Here is a 16,151-nt window from a genome sequence, read left to right as displayed (position 1 = left end):
TCTCAGAAAAGATGTGCTGGCGTAAGAGAGGGGGAGTCTAGGACAAGAGGGCACAGCCTCAGGATAGAGGGACATCCGTTTAAAACAGAGATGTAGAGAAATTTCTTTACCCAGAGGGTAGTAAATTTGTGGATCATTGGGTGTATTTAAGGCAGAGCCTGATAGGTTCTTGGTTGGATGTGGCATCAAAGGTTACGGGCAGAAGGCCAGGGAGTTGGGCTGAGGATGGGAAAAAAGATCAGCCATGATTGAATGGTGAAGTAGACATGATGGGCCAAAGAGCCGAATTCTGCTCCTATGTTTTATGGTCTAATATCTGGTCTCCTAGATATCCTTATGATTGGAGAAGTACAATGAAGATTTGTGGTGTGGGGTTTTCCCTGTACCATATTCAGAGAGTAATCAGACTGGGCATATGTTTTCTATTTAGGAGAATGAGAGATGATCTTGTAGGATCATATAAAATTCTTGCTGAACTTGACAGGTCAGATCGAGTGATAAGGTCTATGGTGTCGGGAACAGGTCTTGCTGAAGGTTCAGCCTCTCAGAATAAAAGAAATTTCTTCTTCCAAGGGCACTGGAGGCTCAGTCACTGATGCAAATCAAGGAATCTAGAAATATTGATTGGAGATCAACGCTTGCTGTTTCTCAATTGATCATAGGTTTAAGTCAAGTCAAGTCATGTCACTTTTTATTGTCATTTCAACCATAACTGCTGGTACAGTACACAGTAAAAATGAGATAATGTTTTTCCGGGCCATGGTGCTACATGAAACAATACAAAAACTACACTGAACTACGTAAAACAACACAAAACTATACTAGACTACAGACCTACCCAGGACTGCATAAAGTGTACAAGACAGTGCAGGCATTACAGTAAATAATAAACAAGACAATAGGCACAGTAGAGAGCAGTAGGTTGGTGTCAGTCCAGGCTCTGGGTATTGAGGAGTCTGATGGCTTGGGAGAAGAAACTGTTACATAGTCTGGTCATGAAGATAAAAAGAGAGAGATTTAATTATGAACATTAACAAGTACATTAACAATTTTTTAAATGTGCTGGGTCAGGTACATGGATAGGAAAGGTTTAGAGGGTTATGACCCAAAACATAGGCAAATGGGACGAGACTTGGTTGGCATGGACCATTTGGGTTGAAGGCCCCATATCCATGCCGTATGATTCTATGACTCTGTGTGTCGACATTCAAAATCGAAGTAAATTCATTATGAAAGTAGGTGTTTTCACCATATACTACCTTGAGACACAATGTATTGCAGATATTTACAGAAAAAAATAAATACGATATAATTTATGAAATCTATACCTAAGCAAAGACTAACAAAGATAGTGCAAAAGAAGACAAATGGTGTAAATACAAATAACAAATCAATAATGCCAAGAACATGAGTTGTAGCGTCCCTGAAAGTGAGAGTACTAAGATTGTGGAGTCAGTGCAGCATTGAGTGAAGTTATCCACACTGGCAAGAGCCTGATGGTTGTAGGATACAACCATCTGTTCTTGAACCTGGTAGTGTGGGACCAAAGGCTCCTGTACTTCTTGTCTGATGGTAGTAATAAGAAGAGAGCATTGCTTGCATGGTGGAGATTCTTGATGATGGGTGTTGCTTTCTTGTGGCAAGGCTCCATGTAGATGGGGAAGGCTTTTCCTGTGATGGAGTGGCCTGCATTCACCATTTTCTATAGCCTTTTCTGTTACTGGGCATTGTTGTTTCCATACCAGGCTGCGATGCATCCAGTCAGCATATTCTCCACTGTATATCTATATTCAAATGGTCTTGAAACATGTTCACTCACCAGTGGCCCGCTGGTTATGAATCCCCAGAATGCCACATTCACAGCAGCTTTGAATACCAATGTATTGTATGTATCAATGCATGATTTTTCTGATATATGATAAATGTAAGTGTTTATTTCAGTTGACAGCCACAGACGTTCTTGATTTAGAAATATAGAAACAATTAAAACCTACAGCACAATACAGGCCCTTCAGCCCACAAAGCTGTGCCGAACATGTCCTTACCTTAGAACTACCGAGGCTTACCCATAGCCCTCTATTTTTCTAAGCTCCATGTATCCATCCAGGAGTCTCCTAAAAGACCCTATCATTTTTGCCTCCACCGCTGCCGCCAGTAGCCCATTCCACGCATTCACCACTCTCTGCGTAAAAAAACTTACCCCTGACACTTAATCTTTGCAGTTGTAAGATTGTCCTGACACCCAATAGTAACACTTTTCCAGGCAGTGTAAATGAAACAACAGAGACACAAGAGTCCGTAGATGCTGGAAAATGGAGCAAAAACAAACTGCCAGATGAACACAGCAGGTCAAGAGGTATTTGTGGAGACACAGGGATGGTTCACATTACAAATGAGGATTCCATAAGTTCTGGTCAAAACATTTTAGAATCCTGGACAGAAAGCCTCATTTTGGGAAAAAAAATGCTGTGGTGGAGATGAAGAAACTGAGAAAAAGGGATGTTGTTCTTACAGGAGAGAGGGTGAGAGGAGAGGTAGAAAGTATCGGTGACAGTTTGTCTACTGAAATGAAGAAGAGAGATGAACAAAAGGAAGAGTAATGTCAGATATAGTCCAATTGAATTTGATGGTAATCATGGTGGAGGCAAAAAGACCTTTTCCATTATCTTTGGTGTTGTTGATGTGGCCTCTTCTATATCAACAAGACTAAGAGTAGACTTGAGAACCATTGTGCAGTGTCCCAAGTCTCAAGTCTCTCTATTCCCAATATGGCCTGTCCATTCTCAGTCTTAAGACCAAAAGACCATAAAACCATTAGATATTGGAGCAGACACGAGGAAATCTGCAGATGCTGGAAATTCAAGCAACACACATCAAAGTTGCTGGTGGACGCAGCAGGCTAGGCAGCATCTCTAGGAAGAGGTACAGTTGACGTTTCGGGCCGAGACCCTTCGTCAGGAGCAGAATTAGGCCATTCATCCCATAGAGTCTGCTCTGCCATTTCATTATGGCTGATCACAGATCCCAGTCAACCCCATACACCTGCCCTCTCATCGTATCCCTTGATGCACCGACCAATCAGGAATCTAACAACTTCTGCTTTGAATATATCCATGGATTTGGCCTCCACTGCAGTCTGTGACAAAGCATTCCACAGATTCACTACTCTTTGGCTAAAAAAAAAACTCCTTACTTCTGTTCTAAAAGATCACCCCTCAATTCTGAGGTAGTTCTGGATACCCCCACCAGAGGAAACATGTTCTCTACATGCACCCTTTCTAGTCCCTTCACCAATCGGTAAGTTAGAAACATAGAAACATAGAAAATAGGTGCAGGAGTAGGCCATTCGGCCCTTCGAGCCTGCACCGCCATTTATTATGATCACGGCTGATCATCCAACTCAGAACCCCGCCCCAGCCTTCCCTCCATACCGCCTGACCCCTGTAGCCACAAGGGCCATATCTAACTCCCTCTTAAACATAGCCAATGAACTGGCCTCAACAGTTTCCTGTGGCAGAGAATTCCACAGATTCACCACTCTCTGTGTGAAGAAGTTTTTCCTAATCTCGGTCCTAAAAGGCTTCCCCTCTATCCTCAAACTGTGACCCCTCGTTCTGGACTTCCCCAACATCGGGAACAATCTTCCTGCATCTAGCCTGTCCAATCCCTTTAGGATCTTATATGTTTCAATCAGATCCCCCCTCAATCTTCTAAATTCCAACGAGTACAAGCCCAGTTCATCCAGTCTTTCTTCATATGAAAGTCCTGCCATCCCAGGAATCAATCTGGTGAACCTTCTTTGTACTCCCTCTATGGCAAAGATGTCTTTCCTCAGATTAGGGGACCAAAACTGCACACAATACTCCAGGTGTGGTCTCCCTGCAGTAGTACCTCCCTGCTCCTGTACTCGAATCCTCTCGCTATAAATGCCAGCATACCATTCGACTTTTTCACCGCCTGCTGTACCTGCATGCCCACTTTCAATGACTGGTGTATAATGACACCTAGGTCTCGTTGTACCTCCCCTTTTCCTAATCGGCCACCATTCAGATAATAACCTGTTTTCCTATTTTTGCCACCAAAGTGGATAACTTCACATTTATCCACATTAAATTGCATCTGCCATGAGTTTGCCCACTCACCCAACCTATCCAAGTCACCCTGCATCCTCTTAGCATCCTCCTCACTGCTAACACTAACAAGTTTCAATGAGATCCCCATGCATTCTTCTAAATTCCAGTGCGTACAAGCTGCTCAAAGCTGCCCTTCATTCCCGGAATCATCCTCGTGAACCTCCTCTGGACGTTCTCCAATGACAATACATCCTTTCTGAGAGAAGGGGCCCAAAACTGTTGACAATACTCCATGTGCAAATTGACTAGTGTCTTATAAAGTTTTCTCCACTGCCAGGGTGAGGCTCGATTCCAGCCGGAAGAGCAACACCTCATGCTCTACCAGAGCCCTTTACACTGAGAAATCTTGATAGAAATGGTTTTATCTGGTAGACACAGCATTGATTTAATGAATGGCAGGTCCTGTTTGACAAACCCACTGGAGTTATTTGAGGATATAATGAGTACAGTGGATAGAGAACAGATGAATGTAGTATACTTGAATTTCCAGAAGATGTTCGACAAGATGCAGCTAAAAAGACTTATCCATAAAATAAGGATGCATGGAATTGTGGGTAATTGATGAAGGGTCTTGGCCTGAAACATTGACTGTACTCTTTTCCATAGATGCTGCCTGGCCCGCTGAGTTCCTCCAGCATTTTGTGTGTGTTGCTTGGATTTCCAGCATCTGCAGACTTCCTCTTGTTTGTGATGGTGTTGTGGGTCATGTATTAGCATGGATAGGGAATTGGTTAAGTAATGGAATGCAGAGGGTTAAGATAAATGTGTGTTTCTTTGGTTATTATCAGTAGAGAGAGGTATGCCACAGAGGCCAGTTCTGGGCCTGCAGCTGTTCACCATATAAGTACACTAACAATATGGAAGAGGGGACCAAGTGTAGCATATCTAAGTTTGATGATGACACTAAACTGAGTGGTAAAGCAAAATGTGCAGAGAATGCAGAGAGTCTACAGGAAGGAGGATCACGAGAATGATTCCACGAATGAAAGGGTAACACATGTCGGTGTCAATGATTTGGACTATGGGATTAATGGATTAGTGGCTAAATTTGCTGATGATACAAAAAGAGGTAGAGGAGCGGGTAGTGGTGAAGAAACAGAGAGCCTGCAGAGAGACTTAGATAGTTTAGGGGAATGGGCAAAGAAGTGGCAAATGAACTACCATGTTGGAAAGTGTATGGTCATGCACTTTGTTGGAAGAAATAAATGGGCAGACTATTATTTAGATGGGGAGAGAATTCAAAATGCAGAGATGCAAAGGGAATTGGGAGTCCTTGTGCAGGATACCCTAAAGGTTAACCTCCAGGTTGAGTTGGTGGTGAAGAAGGCAAATGCAATGTTGGCATTCATTTCTAGAGGTATAGAATGTAAGAGCAGGGATGTGATGTTGAGGCTCTATAAGGCACTCGTGAGACCACACTCGGAGTATTGTGTGCAGTTTTGGGCTCCTTATTTTAGAAAGGATATACTGATATTGGAGAGGGTTCAGAGAAGATTCATGAGAATGATTCCAGGAATGGAAGGGTCACCATATGAGGAACATCTGGCAGCTCTTGGGCTGTATTCTTTGGAGTTCAGGAGAATGGGGGGGATATCATAGAAACATTCCAAATGTTAAAAGGCCTGAACAGATTAGATATGGCACGGTTATTTTCCATGGTAAGGGAGTCTAGGACAAGAGGGCACAACTTCAGGATTGAAGGATGTTCATTTAGAACAGAGATGTGGAGAAATTACTTTAATCAGAGCGTGGTAAATCTGTGGAATTTGTTGCCATGAGTGACTGTGGAGGCCAAGTCATTGGGTGCATTTAAGGCAGAGATAGATATGTTCTTGATCATCCAGAGCATCAAAGTGTATGGGGAGAAGGTAGAGGAGTGGGGATTACTGGAAGAATTGGATCAGACCATGATTGAATGGCAGAGCAGACTTAATGGGCCGAATGGCCTACTTCTGCTCCTATATCTTATGGTCTTTTGGCCTTTTATGAGAGGCGATTGAAAGTTTTGGGCCTGTATTCACTGGAGTTTAGAAGAATGAGTGGGCATCTCATTGAAACCAATTGAATATCTAAAGGTCTGGATAGAGAGGATATAAGATGGATGTATCCTATAGTGGATGAGGCTAAGTGCAGAGGGCACAGTCTCAGACAAGAGGGTTATCCATTTGAAAAAAGAGACGAAAAAAGATGAATTTCTTTAGCCAGAGGGTAGTAAACGTGTGGAATTCATTGCCACAGGTGGCTGAGGAGGCCAGGTCATTGAGTACATTTAAAATGGAGATTGACAGGTTCTTGATTAGTCAGGGTGTCTAGCTTCTCCCCTCCATCATTTCTCTTTTATCAGGTTCTGCTTATTACCTTCCCACCTCTGTCTTTGCCTTACCCTTTACCATCCCCAATCTTGCTCCACCTGCTCATTTCTCTTCCTTGTCACCCACCAGTCCCTGTCTTCATCACCTCCTTCTCATCTCTGCGCTCTCAGTCCTAATATAAAGTCTCTACTGCCTCCCCCCTCGCTCTCTACTCCATACTGGCTGCCTCCCTGCACTCAGTCCCGATACAAGGTCTCTACTGGAAATATTAACCTTCAGTTTGCCTCCGTAGATGCTGCTTGACTTGCTGAGTTTTTCCAGCAGTTTGTTTATGTTAATTGAAACAATATTCATTCATTTTACTTTTATTTTGCACAATTTATTTATTTGATAATTTATAGAAATTCTTTAATATTTTTGCACTACATTGCTGCTATAAAGCAACAAATTTCACATCATGTACGATACTGATAATAAACTTGTTTCTAATTCTTGATTGGAAATTTTACTGTGTAACACAAAAATTTTCAGAAATTAAGAATTGTTGGATTTTTACAGATTTTAAAGAGATTCCCTGAAGAAAGAAGGCGGGAGTAACGTCGAATGGGATTATGGATTCAGTGAGGAGGCCACTAGGCAAGTGCCGAGGTGTCTTTCGGTGGCTTCATGTGATGTTGGGAATCCTAGTTGGATGGTCTGTGGCAGGATCAAGCGAACCTCTGGTTCTTCGTATTGATGAAGAACAGCCACCTTTCAGTATCATCGGTGATATAAATGCAGGGCTTCCACCTGGTCACATAACCAGCAGTTTCTTTACACATGAGACCGATGGCACCGGTATGTCTTCTGACTTAATCATTGATGAAACAACAGGGATTATTAAGACTGCCAGGGTGTTGGATCGTGAGTCTCGGGATAAGTACAAGTTTGTTGCGGTGAATTTGGGAGGTGATACAGTTGAGGTGGTGATATTAGTCAATGATATAAATGACAATGCTCCAGTCTTTCCCACCAGTCAGATGCGACTTAAAATACCTGAGCAAACACCTGTGGGAACACGATTCCGCCTAGATTCAGCTATTGATGCAGATGGGGGTCAATTTAGCACACAGGGATATCTTATACAAGATGGAAATGTTGGGCAATCCTTTAGGCTGGAAACTAAAAGGCTAACAGAAACATTAGACCTGGAACTTGTGGTCAATAGTCCTCTGGACAGGGAAGAGAGATCCACTTACACCTTGGTAATTGAAGCTTTTGATGGTGGAACTCCACGCAAAACAAGTCAGATGACTTTGTACATCTCTATTTTGGATGTTAATGACAATGCGCCAGTGTTTAATCAGACTCGATACCATGCCATAATCTCCGAAAATTTACAGCCTGGAACCAGCTTTCTCCAGGTGTTTGCCACTGACATAGATGAAGGAAATAATGGTGTGGTTATTTATGAGATCAACAGGAGGCAGAGTGATCCCAGCCAGTACTTTGCCATAGATTCAAAGACTGGTGTAATCAAATTAAATAAAGGATTGGATTATGAAATGAAGAAAGTCCACGAGCTGGTGGTCCAAGCTCGAGACAATGCCTCACAGCCTGAAGTAACAACAGCATTTGTTACTGTTCAGGTCAAGGATTACAATGACAACCAACCCACTCTTACTATCATCTTTCTCAGTGAAGATGGATCACCTCACATCTCAGAGGGAGCTCAGCCTGGCCAATTTGTGGCCAGAATCTCAGTGTCTGATCCTGATTATGGAGAATATGCCAAAGTCAATGTGTCTTTGGAAGGTGGTGATGGTAAATTTGGACTGACTACCAAGGACAATATTATTTATTTGATATGTGTCGACCAGATGTTAGATCGAGAGGAGAAGGATAGTTACCAACTCAGTGTTACAGCAACTGACTCTGGAACACCACCTCTGAGGGCAGAATCCACATTCACCATTCATGTAACTGATGTTAATGATAATCCACCGGTTTTTGACCGTTCAGGGTACAGACACTCCATTCCAGAGGTTCTATACCCTGGGAGCTTTGTGCTACAAGTAACAGCAAGAGATAAAGATGAAGGTGCTAATGGTGACATTGTGTACAGCATCGTTAATAGCCCAGAATCTCATTCTGATTGGTTCACCATTGATCGGGCTACTGGAGTGATTACTACAGCATCAGCACTGGATTACGAGGCAGATCCAGCTCCCATGTTGACGGTGGTGGCGACTGATCGAGGAAACAAGCCCATGTCTTCCTCCGTTACTGTCACCATAGCGATCCAGGATGTGAATGATAATGAGCCTGTATTCAGCAAAAACTTCTATAATGTATCAATCAAGGAAAATGAACCAGCTGGGACCTGCTTCCTCCAGGTAGGCCACTCCATGCTGATTTACCGTCTGATAAAACTTGCAGCTTGAATTCATGAAGGAGTAAAGGATTGTCAATGAGGTGATAATTTAAAGTGAGATGTCACTTTGGGTCATGTCTGTGAACAGTCATTTGAGTGTGAATGATTAATTAAGATAATGGGAGTGATGTGGTAATGGGGTTATATTTTCAATGTTGGGGATGACAATTTTCCTTGGAGGAAGGGAGTTGATGCCTTTCCAATCACAAATACTCTGTGCAGGTTTGGTAAGCTTCCTTATCCAACAAGATATTTATATGGAAACCACAGGGGAAAACAAGCAAAGTTACTCCTAAGTGAGGTAAGGTCCTGCACCACAAAACCTCTTATAAATCATCCTAACAATGGACCCATGAAGTATTCAAATAGGCTGGTGGAATGTTAGCCAGTCTATCAAGCAATGGAGCACAATGTGTTGTAAGAAATGTTAAAGTTGTTGACCTCTGGTGCATTGGTGCAACCGGCTGTACACTGAGCCTGGCATTTCAGAGTTCAGAATCAGAATCAGGTTTGTTATCACCGGCATGCATTGTGAAATTTGTTAACTTAACAGTAGCAGTCCAATGCAATACATAATATAGAAGGAGAAAATCAATCAATCAATCAATCAATTATGGTATATGTATATTGAATAGATTAAAAATCGTGCAAAAACAGAAATAATGTATATTTTAAAAATGAGGTATTGTTCACGGGTTCAATGTCCATTTAGGAATCAGATGGTAGAAGGAAAGAAGCTGTTCCTGAATCGTTCAGTGTGTGCCTTCAGGCTTCTGTACCTCCTACCTGATGGGTAACAGTGAGAAAAAGGCATGTCCTGGGTGCTGAGTCTCCTTAATGGATGCTGCCTTTCTGCGACACCACTCTTTGAAGATGTCCTAGGTACTTTGTAGGCTGGTACCCAAGATGGAGCGACTAAATTTACAACCCTCTGCAGCTTCTTTTGATCATGTGCAGTGTGCTCCTCCCCCCCCCCGCCCCCCATACCAGACAGTGATGCAGACTGTCAGAATGCTCTCCACAGTACATCTATAGAAGATTTTGGATGTTTTTATTGACATACCAAATCTCTTCAAACTCCTAAAGAAGTATAGTCGCTGTCTTGCCTTTTTTATAACTGCATCGATATGTGGGGATTAGGTTAGGTCCTCAGAGATCTTGACACCCAAGATGGGCATTTTGAGTTCTGGTACATAACACCTATAATATAAATAAATGATGGTAAAGCTTGAATGATGTTGAGATCTGTGTTCATAATAAAAGCAAAAATCATCCTCACAGTGTGTGAAGTCACCGTTGCTTTTAAGATCAGCCTGAAGTGACATTAAGTTTGAAGAATTTAAGAAAACATCTAGAAATAGATGAAGTTGAAGTGGATAAAAAAGTACAAAAATATCTACTTGGTCCAAATGGAATGGCAGAGAGGGGGGAAGAGGGGAGATGTAAAAAGGTGAAAGTTTACAGTACAAGCACAATCTGCAGCTGGAACAGTAATTGTGTTTGTTTCAATGGAATTTTATCAGAACTGTATCTAAAATATCTCTGGTGAATAAACGATGTTTGTTGTTTCCACACTGCTTGGCATGTTTTAGTTTCATGGGTCCTAGGTGGGATTCGTTGATGAATTATCTGTATTTATGGATTTGTAAAGTCATTTATATTATGAACTATGACAAAAATAGGCTGGTTTCTGAATGAATCATAGGGTTATTGTCATGCAGCACTGAAAGAGGCCAATCTGCATGACAATTCATGTTGACCAAAATTCGCATTTTAGCTAGTCCCATTTGCCTGAATTTGGCCCAAGTCCTATCTAGGTATGTACCTGCCCAAATGTCCTTTAAATGTTGTTCATGTACTTGTCTCAACTGCTTCCTCTGGCAGCTCATTCCATACACTAACCAACTTGTTGGTGAAAAAGTTGCCCCTCAGGTTCCTATTAAATTTCTCCCCTCTCATCTTAAACATGCCGTCTAGTTCTTAATTTCCCAGCCCTGAGAAAAAAGGCTCTGACTACTTACTTTCTCATTACCTCTCATAATTCTATTCATCTCTATACGGTCACCCCTCATTTTTCTACATTTCAATGAATAATGTCTCAACCTGCTCGATCTCTTATAACTTAACCCTCCAAATCCTAGCAACATTCTTGTAAATCTTCTTTGCACTCTTTTTATCTGAATGACATCTTTCCTATAGCAGGGTGACAAAAACTAAACATAATACTTCAAATATGGCCACACCAATGTCTTTTACAACTGCATCAGAAAATCCAACTCTATACTCAAGTGTCCTGACTAATGAAGACCAGCATGCCAAAAGCTTTCACAAACAAGAGAAAATCTGCAGATGTAGTAAATTCAAGCAACACACACAAAATGCTGGAGGAACTCAGCAGGCCAGGCAGCTTCTATGAAAAAGAGTACAGTCGGCGTTTTGGATCGAGACCCAATGTTCTCGGCCTGAAACATTGACTGTACTTGTTTCCATAGATGCTGCCTGGCCTGCTGGGTTCCTCCAGCATTTTGTGTGTGATGTCAAAAGCTTCTTCACCACCTTGTCTACCTGTAATATCACTTTCAGGGTTCCTTCTATTCTGTAATGCTCCCCAGGGTCCACTCACAGTTGTCTTCACACTTTACTGTATCTTACACTGATCCAGTTCAAGCTCCATTTGCCATTCCTCAGCCTAGTTGCCTAGCTGATCAAGATTCCTGTAAATCCTAATAACTTTTTTCACTATCAATGACATCCTCTGTTTTAGTGGCATCTGCAAAGTTCCTAACCATGCTTTGTTGATTCTTATCCAAATTATTGATATTTTCTATGGCCAATAGAAAAATCATAGAGAATTTATGACAGAAAGGCAGATCTTAAGACAGTTATTAAAGACTTCAGCAGTCTAATCCCACCTTTCAGAACTAGGCCCAGAGGCCTGTAGAATACAACTCTACAAGATTCAATGCTAATTAAATCAGATTATCCCAGTGGCTGCAGATTCTCTGAAATGATCAAGTCAAGTCAAGTCAAGTCACTTTTTATTGTCATTTCGACCATAACTGCTGGTACAGTACACAGTAAAAACGAGACATTTTTCAGGACGAGGGAGATGTCTTCATTTTTTAAAGAAAGGGGCTTCCCTTCCTCCACTATCAACTCTGCTCTTAAACGCATCTCTCCCATTTCACGTACATCTGCTCTCACTCCATCCTCCCACCACCCCACGAGGAATAGGGTTCCCCTGGTCCTCACCTACCACCCCACCAGCCTCCGGGTCCAACATATTATTCTCCGTAACTTCCGCCACCTCCAACGGGATCCCACCACTAAGCACATCTTTCCCTACCCCCCTCTCTCTGCATTCCGCAGGGATCGCTCCCTACACAACTCCCTTGTCCATTCGTCCCCCCCATCCCTCCCCACTGAGCTCCCTCCTGGCACTTATCCGTGTAAGCGGAACAAGTGCTACACATGCCCTTACACTTCCTCCCTTACCACCATTCAGGGCCCCAAACAGTCCTTCCAGGTGAGGCATCACTTCACCTGTGAGTCGACTGGGGTGATATACTGCGTCCGGTGCTCCCGATGTGGCCTTTTATATATTGGTGAGACCCGACGCAGACTGGGAGACCGCTTTGCTGAACATCTACGCTCTGTCCGCCAGAGAAAGCAGGATCTCCCAGTGGCCACACATTTTAATTCCACATCCCATTCCCATTCTGACATGTCTATCCACGGCCTCCTCTACTGTAAAGATGAAGCCACACTCAGGTTGGAGGAACAACACCTTATATTCCGTCTGGGTAGCCTCCAACCTGATGGCATGAACATTGACTTCTCTAACTTCCGCTAGGCCCCACCTCCCCCTCGTACCCCATCTGTTACTCATTTTTATGCACACATTCTTTTTCTCACTCTCCTTTTTCTCCCTCTGTCCCTCTGAATATACCTCTTGCCCATCCTCTGGGTCACCCCCCCCCGTCTTTCTTCCCGGACCTCCTGTCCCATGATCCTCTCGTATCCCCTTTTGCCTATCACCTGTCCAGCTCTCGGCTCTATCCCTCCCCCTCCTGTCTTCTCCTATCATTTTGCATCTCCCCCTCCCCCTCCAGCTTTCAAATCCCTTACTCACTTTTCCTTCAGTTAGTCCTGACGAAGGGTCTCGGCCTGAAACGTCGACTGCGCCTCTTCCTATAGATGCTGCTTGGCCTGCTGCGTTCACCAGCAACTTTGATGTATGTTGCTTGAATTTCCAGCATCTGCAGAATTCCTGTTGTTTACATTTTTCAGGACCATGGTGTTACATGAACAGTACAAAAACTACACTAAACTACGTAAAACAACACAAAACTACACTGGACTACAGACCTACCCAGGACTGCATAAACTGCACAAAACAGTGCAGACATTATAGTAAATAATAAACAAGACAATAGGCACAGTAGAGGACAGTAGGTTGGTGTCAGTCCAGGCTCTGGGTATTGAGGAGTCTGATGGCTTGGGGGAAGAAACTGTTGCACAGTCTGGTCGTGAGAGCCAGAATACTTTGGTGCCTTTTGCCAGATGGCAGGAGGGAGAAGAGTTTGTATGAGGGGTGCGTGGGGTCCTTCATAATGCTGTTTACTTTACGGATGCAGCATGTGGTGTAAATGTCTGTAATGGCAGGAAGAGAGACCCCGATGATCTTCTCAGCTGACCTCACTATCCGCTGCAGGGTCTTGCGATCCGAGACAGTGCAATTCCCAAACCAGGCAGTGGTGAAGCTGCTCAGGATGCTCTCAATACAACCTCTGTAGAATGTGGTGAGGATGGAGAATGGGAGATGGACTTTTCTCAGCCTTCACAGAAAGTAGAGATGCTGCTGGGCTTTCTGAGCTATGGAGCTGGTGTTGAGGGACCAGGTGAGATTCTCCACCAGGTGAACACCAAGAAATTTGGTGCTCTTAATGACTTTACCAACTATCTTCTAATCCAGATATGAATCATTTTAATTCTTGGCTGCCACTAATTTTTGATCACAGTTAAGGAAAATAGGAGCTTGCAGTGTGTTTCATGTATAAGAAGCTAGAACTGTACTCCCTAGACTAGGGGAGTTTAAGAAGGGACATGATTGAAGGATATAAAATTATCAGGAGCATAGATATGGTAGATTACTGGAAATATTTCTCCATGTCAAAGATAAGTAAAACTGGAGGACAAAGATTTAATATAAGGAGTAAGAGATTTGGAGGGATCCGAGGGTTCTTTTTCACTCAGAGAGTGGTGAGTACCATAGTAACATAGCAGTTTGTGCAGTGTTATTACAGTTCAAGTCATCAGAGTTGGAGTTTAATCCTGAGTCCTCTGTAAGGATTTTGTACCTCTTCCCTGTGGAGTGTGTGGGTTCTCTCGGGTGCTCCAGTTTTCTCCCACAGTCTAAAGATATACCAGTTAGCCAGTTAATTGGTCATTGTAAATTGTCCCATTATTAGGGTTAAATCGGGGGTTGCTGGACTGTGCAGCTTGAAGGGCTAGAAGGGCCTATTCATAGAAACATAGAAACATAGAAAATAGGTGCAGGAGTAGGTCATTCGGCCCTTCGAGCCTGCACCGCCATTTATTATGATCATGGCTGATCATCCAACTCAGAACCCTGCACCAGCCTTCCCTCCATACCCCCTGATCCCCGTAGCCGCAAGGGCCATATCTAACTCCCTCTTAAATATAGCCAATGAACTGGCCTCAACTCTTTCCTGTGGCAGAGAATTCCACAGATTCACCACTCTCTGTGTGAAGGAGTTTTTCCTAATCTCGGTCCTAAAAGGCTTCCCCTTTATCCTCAAACTGTGACCCCTCGTTCTGGACTTCCCCAACATCGGGAACAATCTTCCTGCATCTAGCCTGTCCAATCCCTTTAGGATTTTATACATTTCAATCAGATCCCCCCTCAATCTTCTAAATTCCAACGAGTACAAGCCCAGTTCATCCAGTCTTTCTTCATATGAAAGTCCTGCCATCCCAGGAATCAATCTGGTGAACCTTCTTTATACTCCCTCTATGGCAAGGATGTCTTTCCTCAGATTAGGGGACCAAAACTGCACACAATACTCCAGGTGTGGTCTCACCAAGGCCTTGTACAACTGCAGTAGTACCTCCCTGCTCCTGTACTCGAATCCTCTCGCTATAAATGCCAGCATACCATTTGCCTTTTTCACCGCCTGCTGTACCTGCATGCCCACTTTCAATGACTGGTGTATAATGACACCCAGGTCTCGTTGCACCTCCCCTTTTCCTAATCGGCCACCATTCAGATAATAACCTGTTTTCCTATTTTTGCCACCAAAGTGGATAACTTCACATTTATCCACATTAAATTGCATCTGCCATGAATTTGCCCACTCACCCAACCTCACCCAACCTATCCAATCACCCTGCATCCTCTTAGCATCCTATTCCCTCAAGTCATTAATATATATTGTAAACAACTGGGGTCCCAGCACTGAGCTTTGCGGTACCCCACTAGTCACTGCCTGCCATTCTGAAAAGGTCCCGTTTATTCCCACTCTTTGCTTCCTACCTGCCAACTAATTCTCTATCCACATCAATACCTTACCCCCAATACCATGTGCTTTAAGTTTGCACACTAATCTCCTGTGTGGGACCTTTTCAAAAGCCTTTTGAAAGTCCAAATATACCACATCCACTGGTTCTCCCCTATCCACTCTACTAGTTACATCCTCAAAAAATTCTATGAGATTCGTCAGACATGATTTTCCTTTCACAAATCCATGCTGACTTTGTCCGATCATTTCACCGCTTTCCAAATGTGCTGTTATCACATCTTTGATAACTGACTCCAGCTGTTTCCCCACCACCGACGTTAGGCTAACCAGTCTATAATTCCCCGGTTTCTCTCTCCCTCCTTTTTTAAAAAGTAGGATTACATTAGCCACCCTCCAATCCTCAGGAACTAGTCCAGAATCTAACAAGTTTTGAAAAATTATCACTAATGCATCCACTATTTCTTGGGCTACTTCCTTAAGCACTCTGGGATGCAGACCATCTGGCCCTGGGGATTTATCTGCCTTTAATCCCTTCAATTTACCTAACACCACTTCCCTACTAACATGTATTTCGCTCAGTTCCTCCATCTCACTGGACCCTCTGTCCCCTACTATTTCTGGAAGATTGTTTATGTCCTCCTTAGTGAAGACAGAACCAAAGTAATTATTCAATTGGTCCGCCATGTCCTTGCTCCCCATAATCAATTCACCTGTTTCTGCCTGTAGGGGACCTACATTTGTCTTTACCAGT

General features: G+C 43.1%; 1 protein-coding gene across 1 annotated transcript in view; it reads left to right on the top strand.

Moving 5' to 3' along the window:
• LOC134349859 (protocadherin-16-like) overlaps positions 1-16,151 on the top strand; it is a 500,217-nt gene that overhangs the window by 17,571 nt on the left and 466,495 nt on the right. The window contains exon 2 of the mRNA XM_063054823.1: positions 7,004-8,820. Within this exon, the coding sequence (XP_062910893.1) occupies positions 7,057-8,820 (1,764 nt within the window). The 5' untranslated portion in view covers positions 7,004-7,056. The remainder of the gene's footprint in view (positions 1-7,003; positions 8,821-16,151) is intronic.

Source organism: Mobula hypostoma, chromosome 7 (genome assembly GCF_963921235.1).
Source record: "Mobula hypostoma chromosome 7, sMobHyp1.1, whole genome shotgun sequence".
Classification (NCBI taxonomy): Eukaryota; Metazoa; Chordata; class Chondrichthyes; order Myliobatiformes; family Myliobatidae; genus Mobula; species Mobula hypostoma.
The sequence above is the reverse complement of the archived record's forward strand: the minus strand, read 5'-3'. Positions and strand labels throughout refer to the sequence as shown.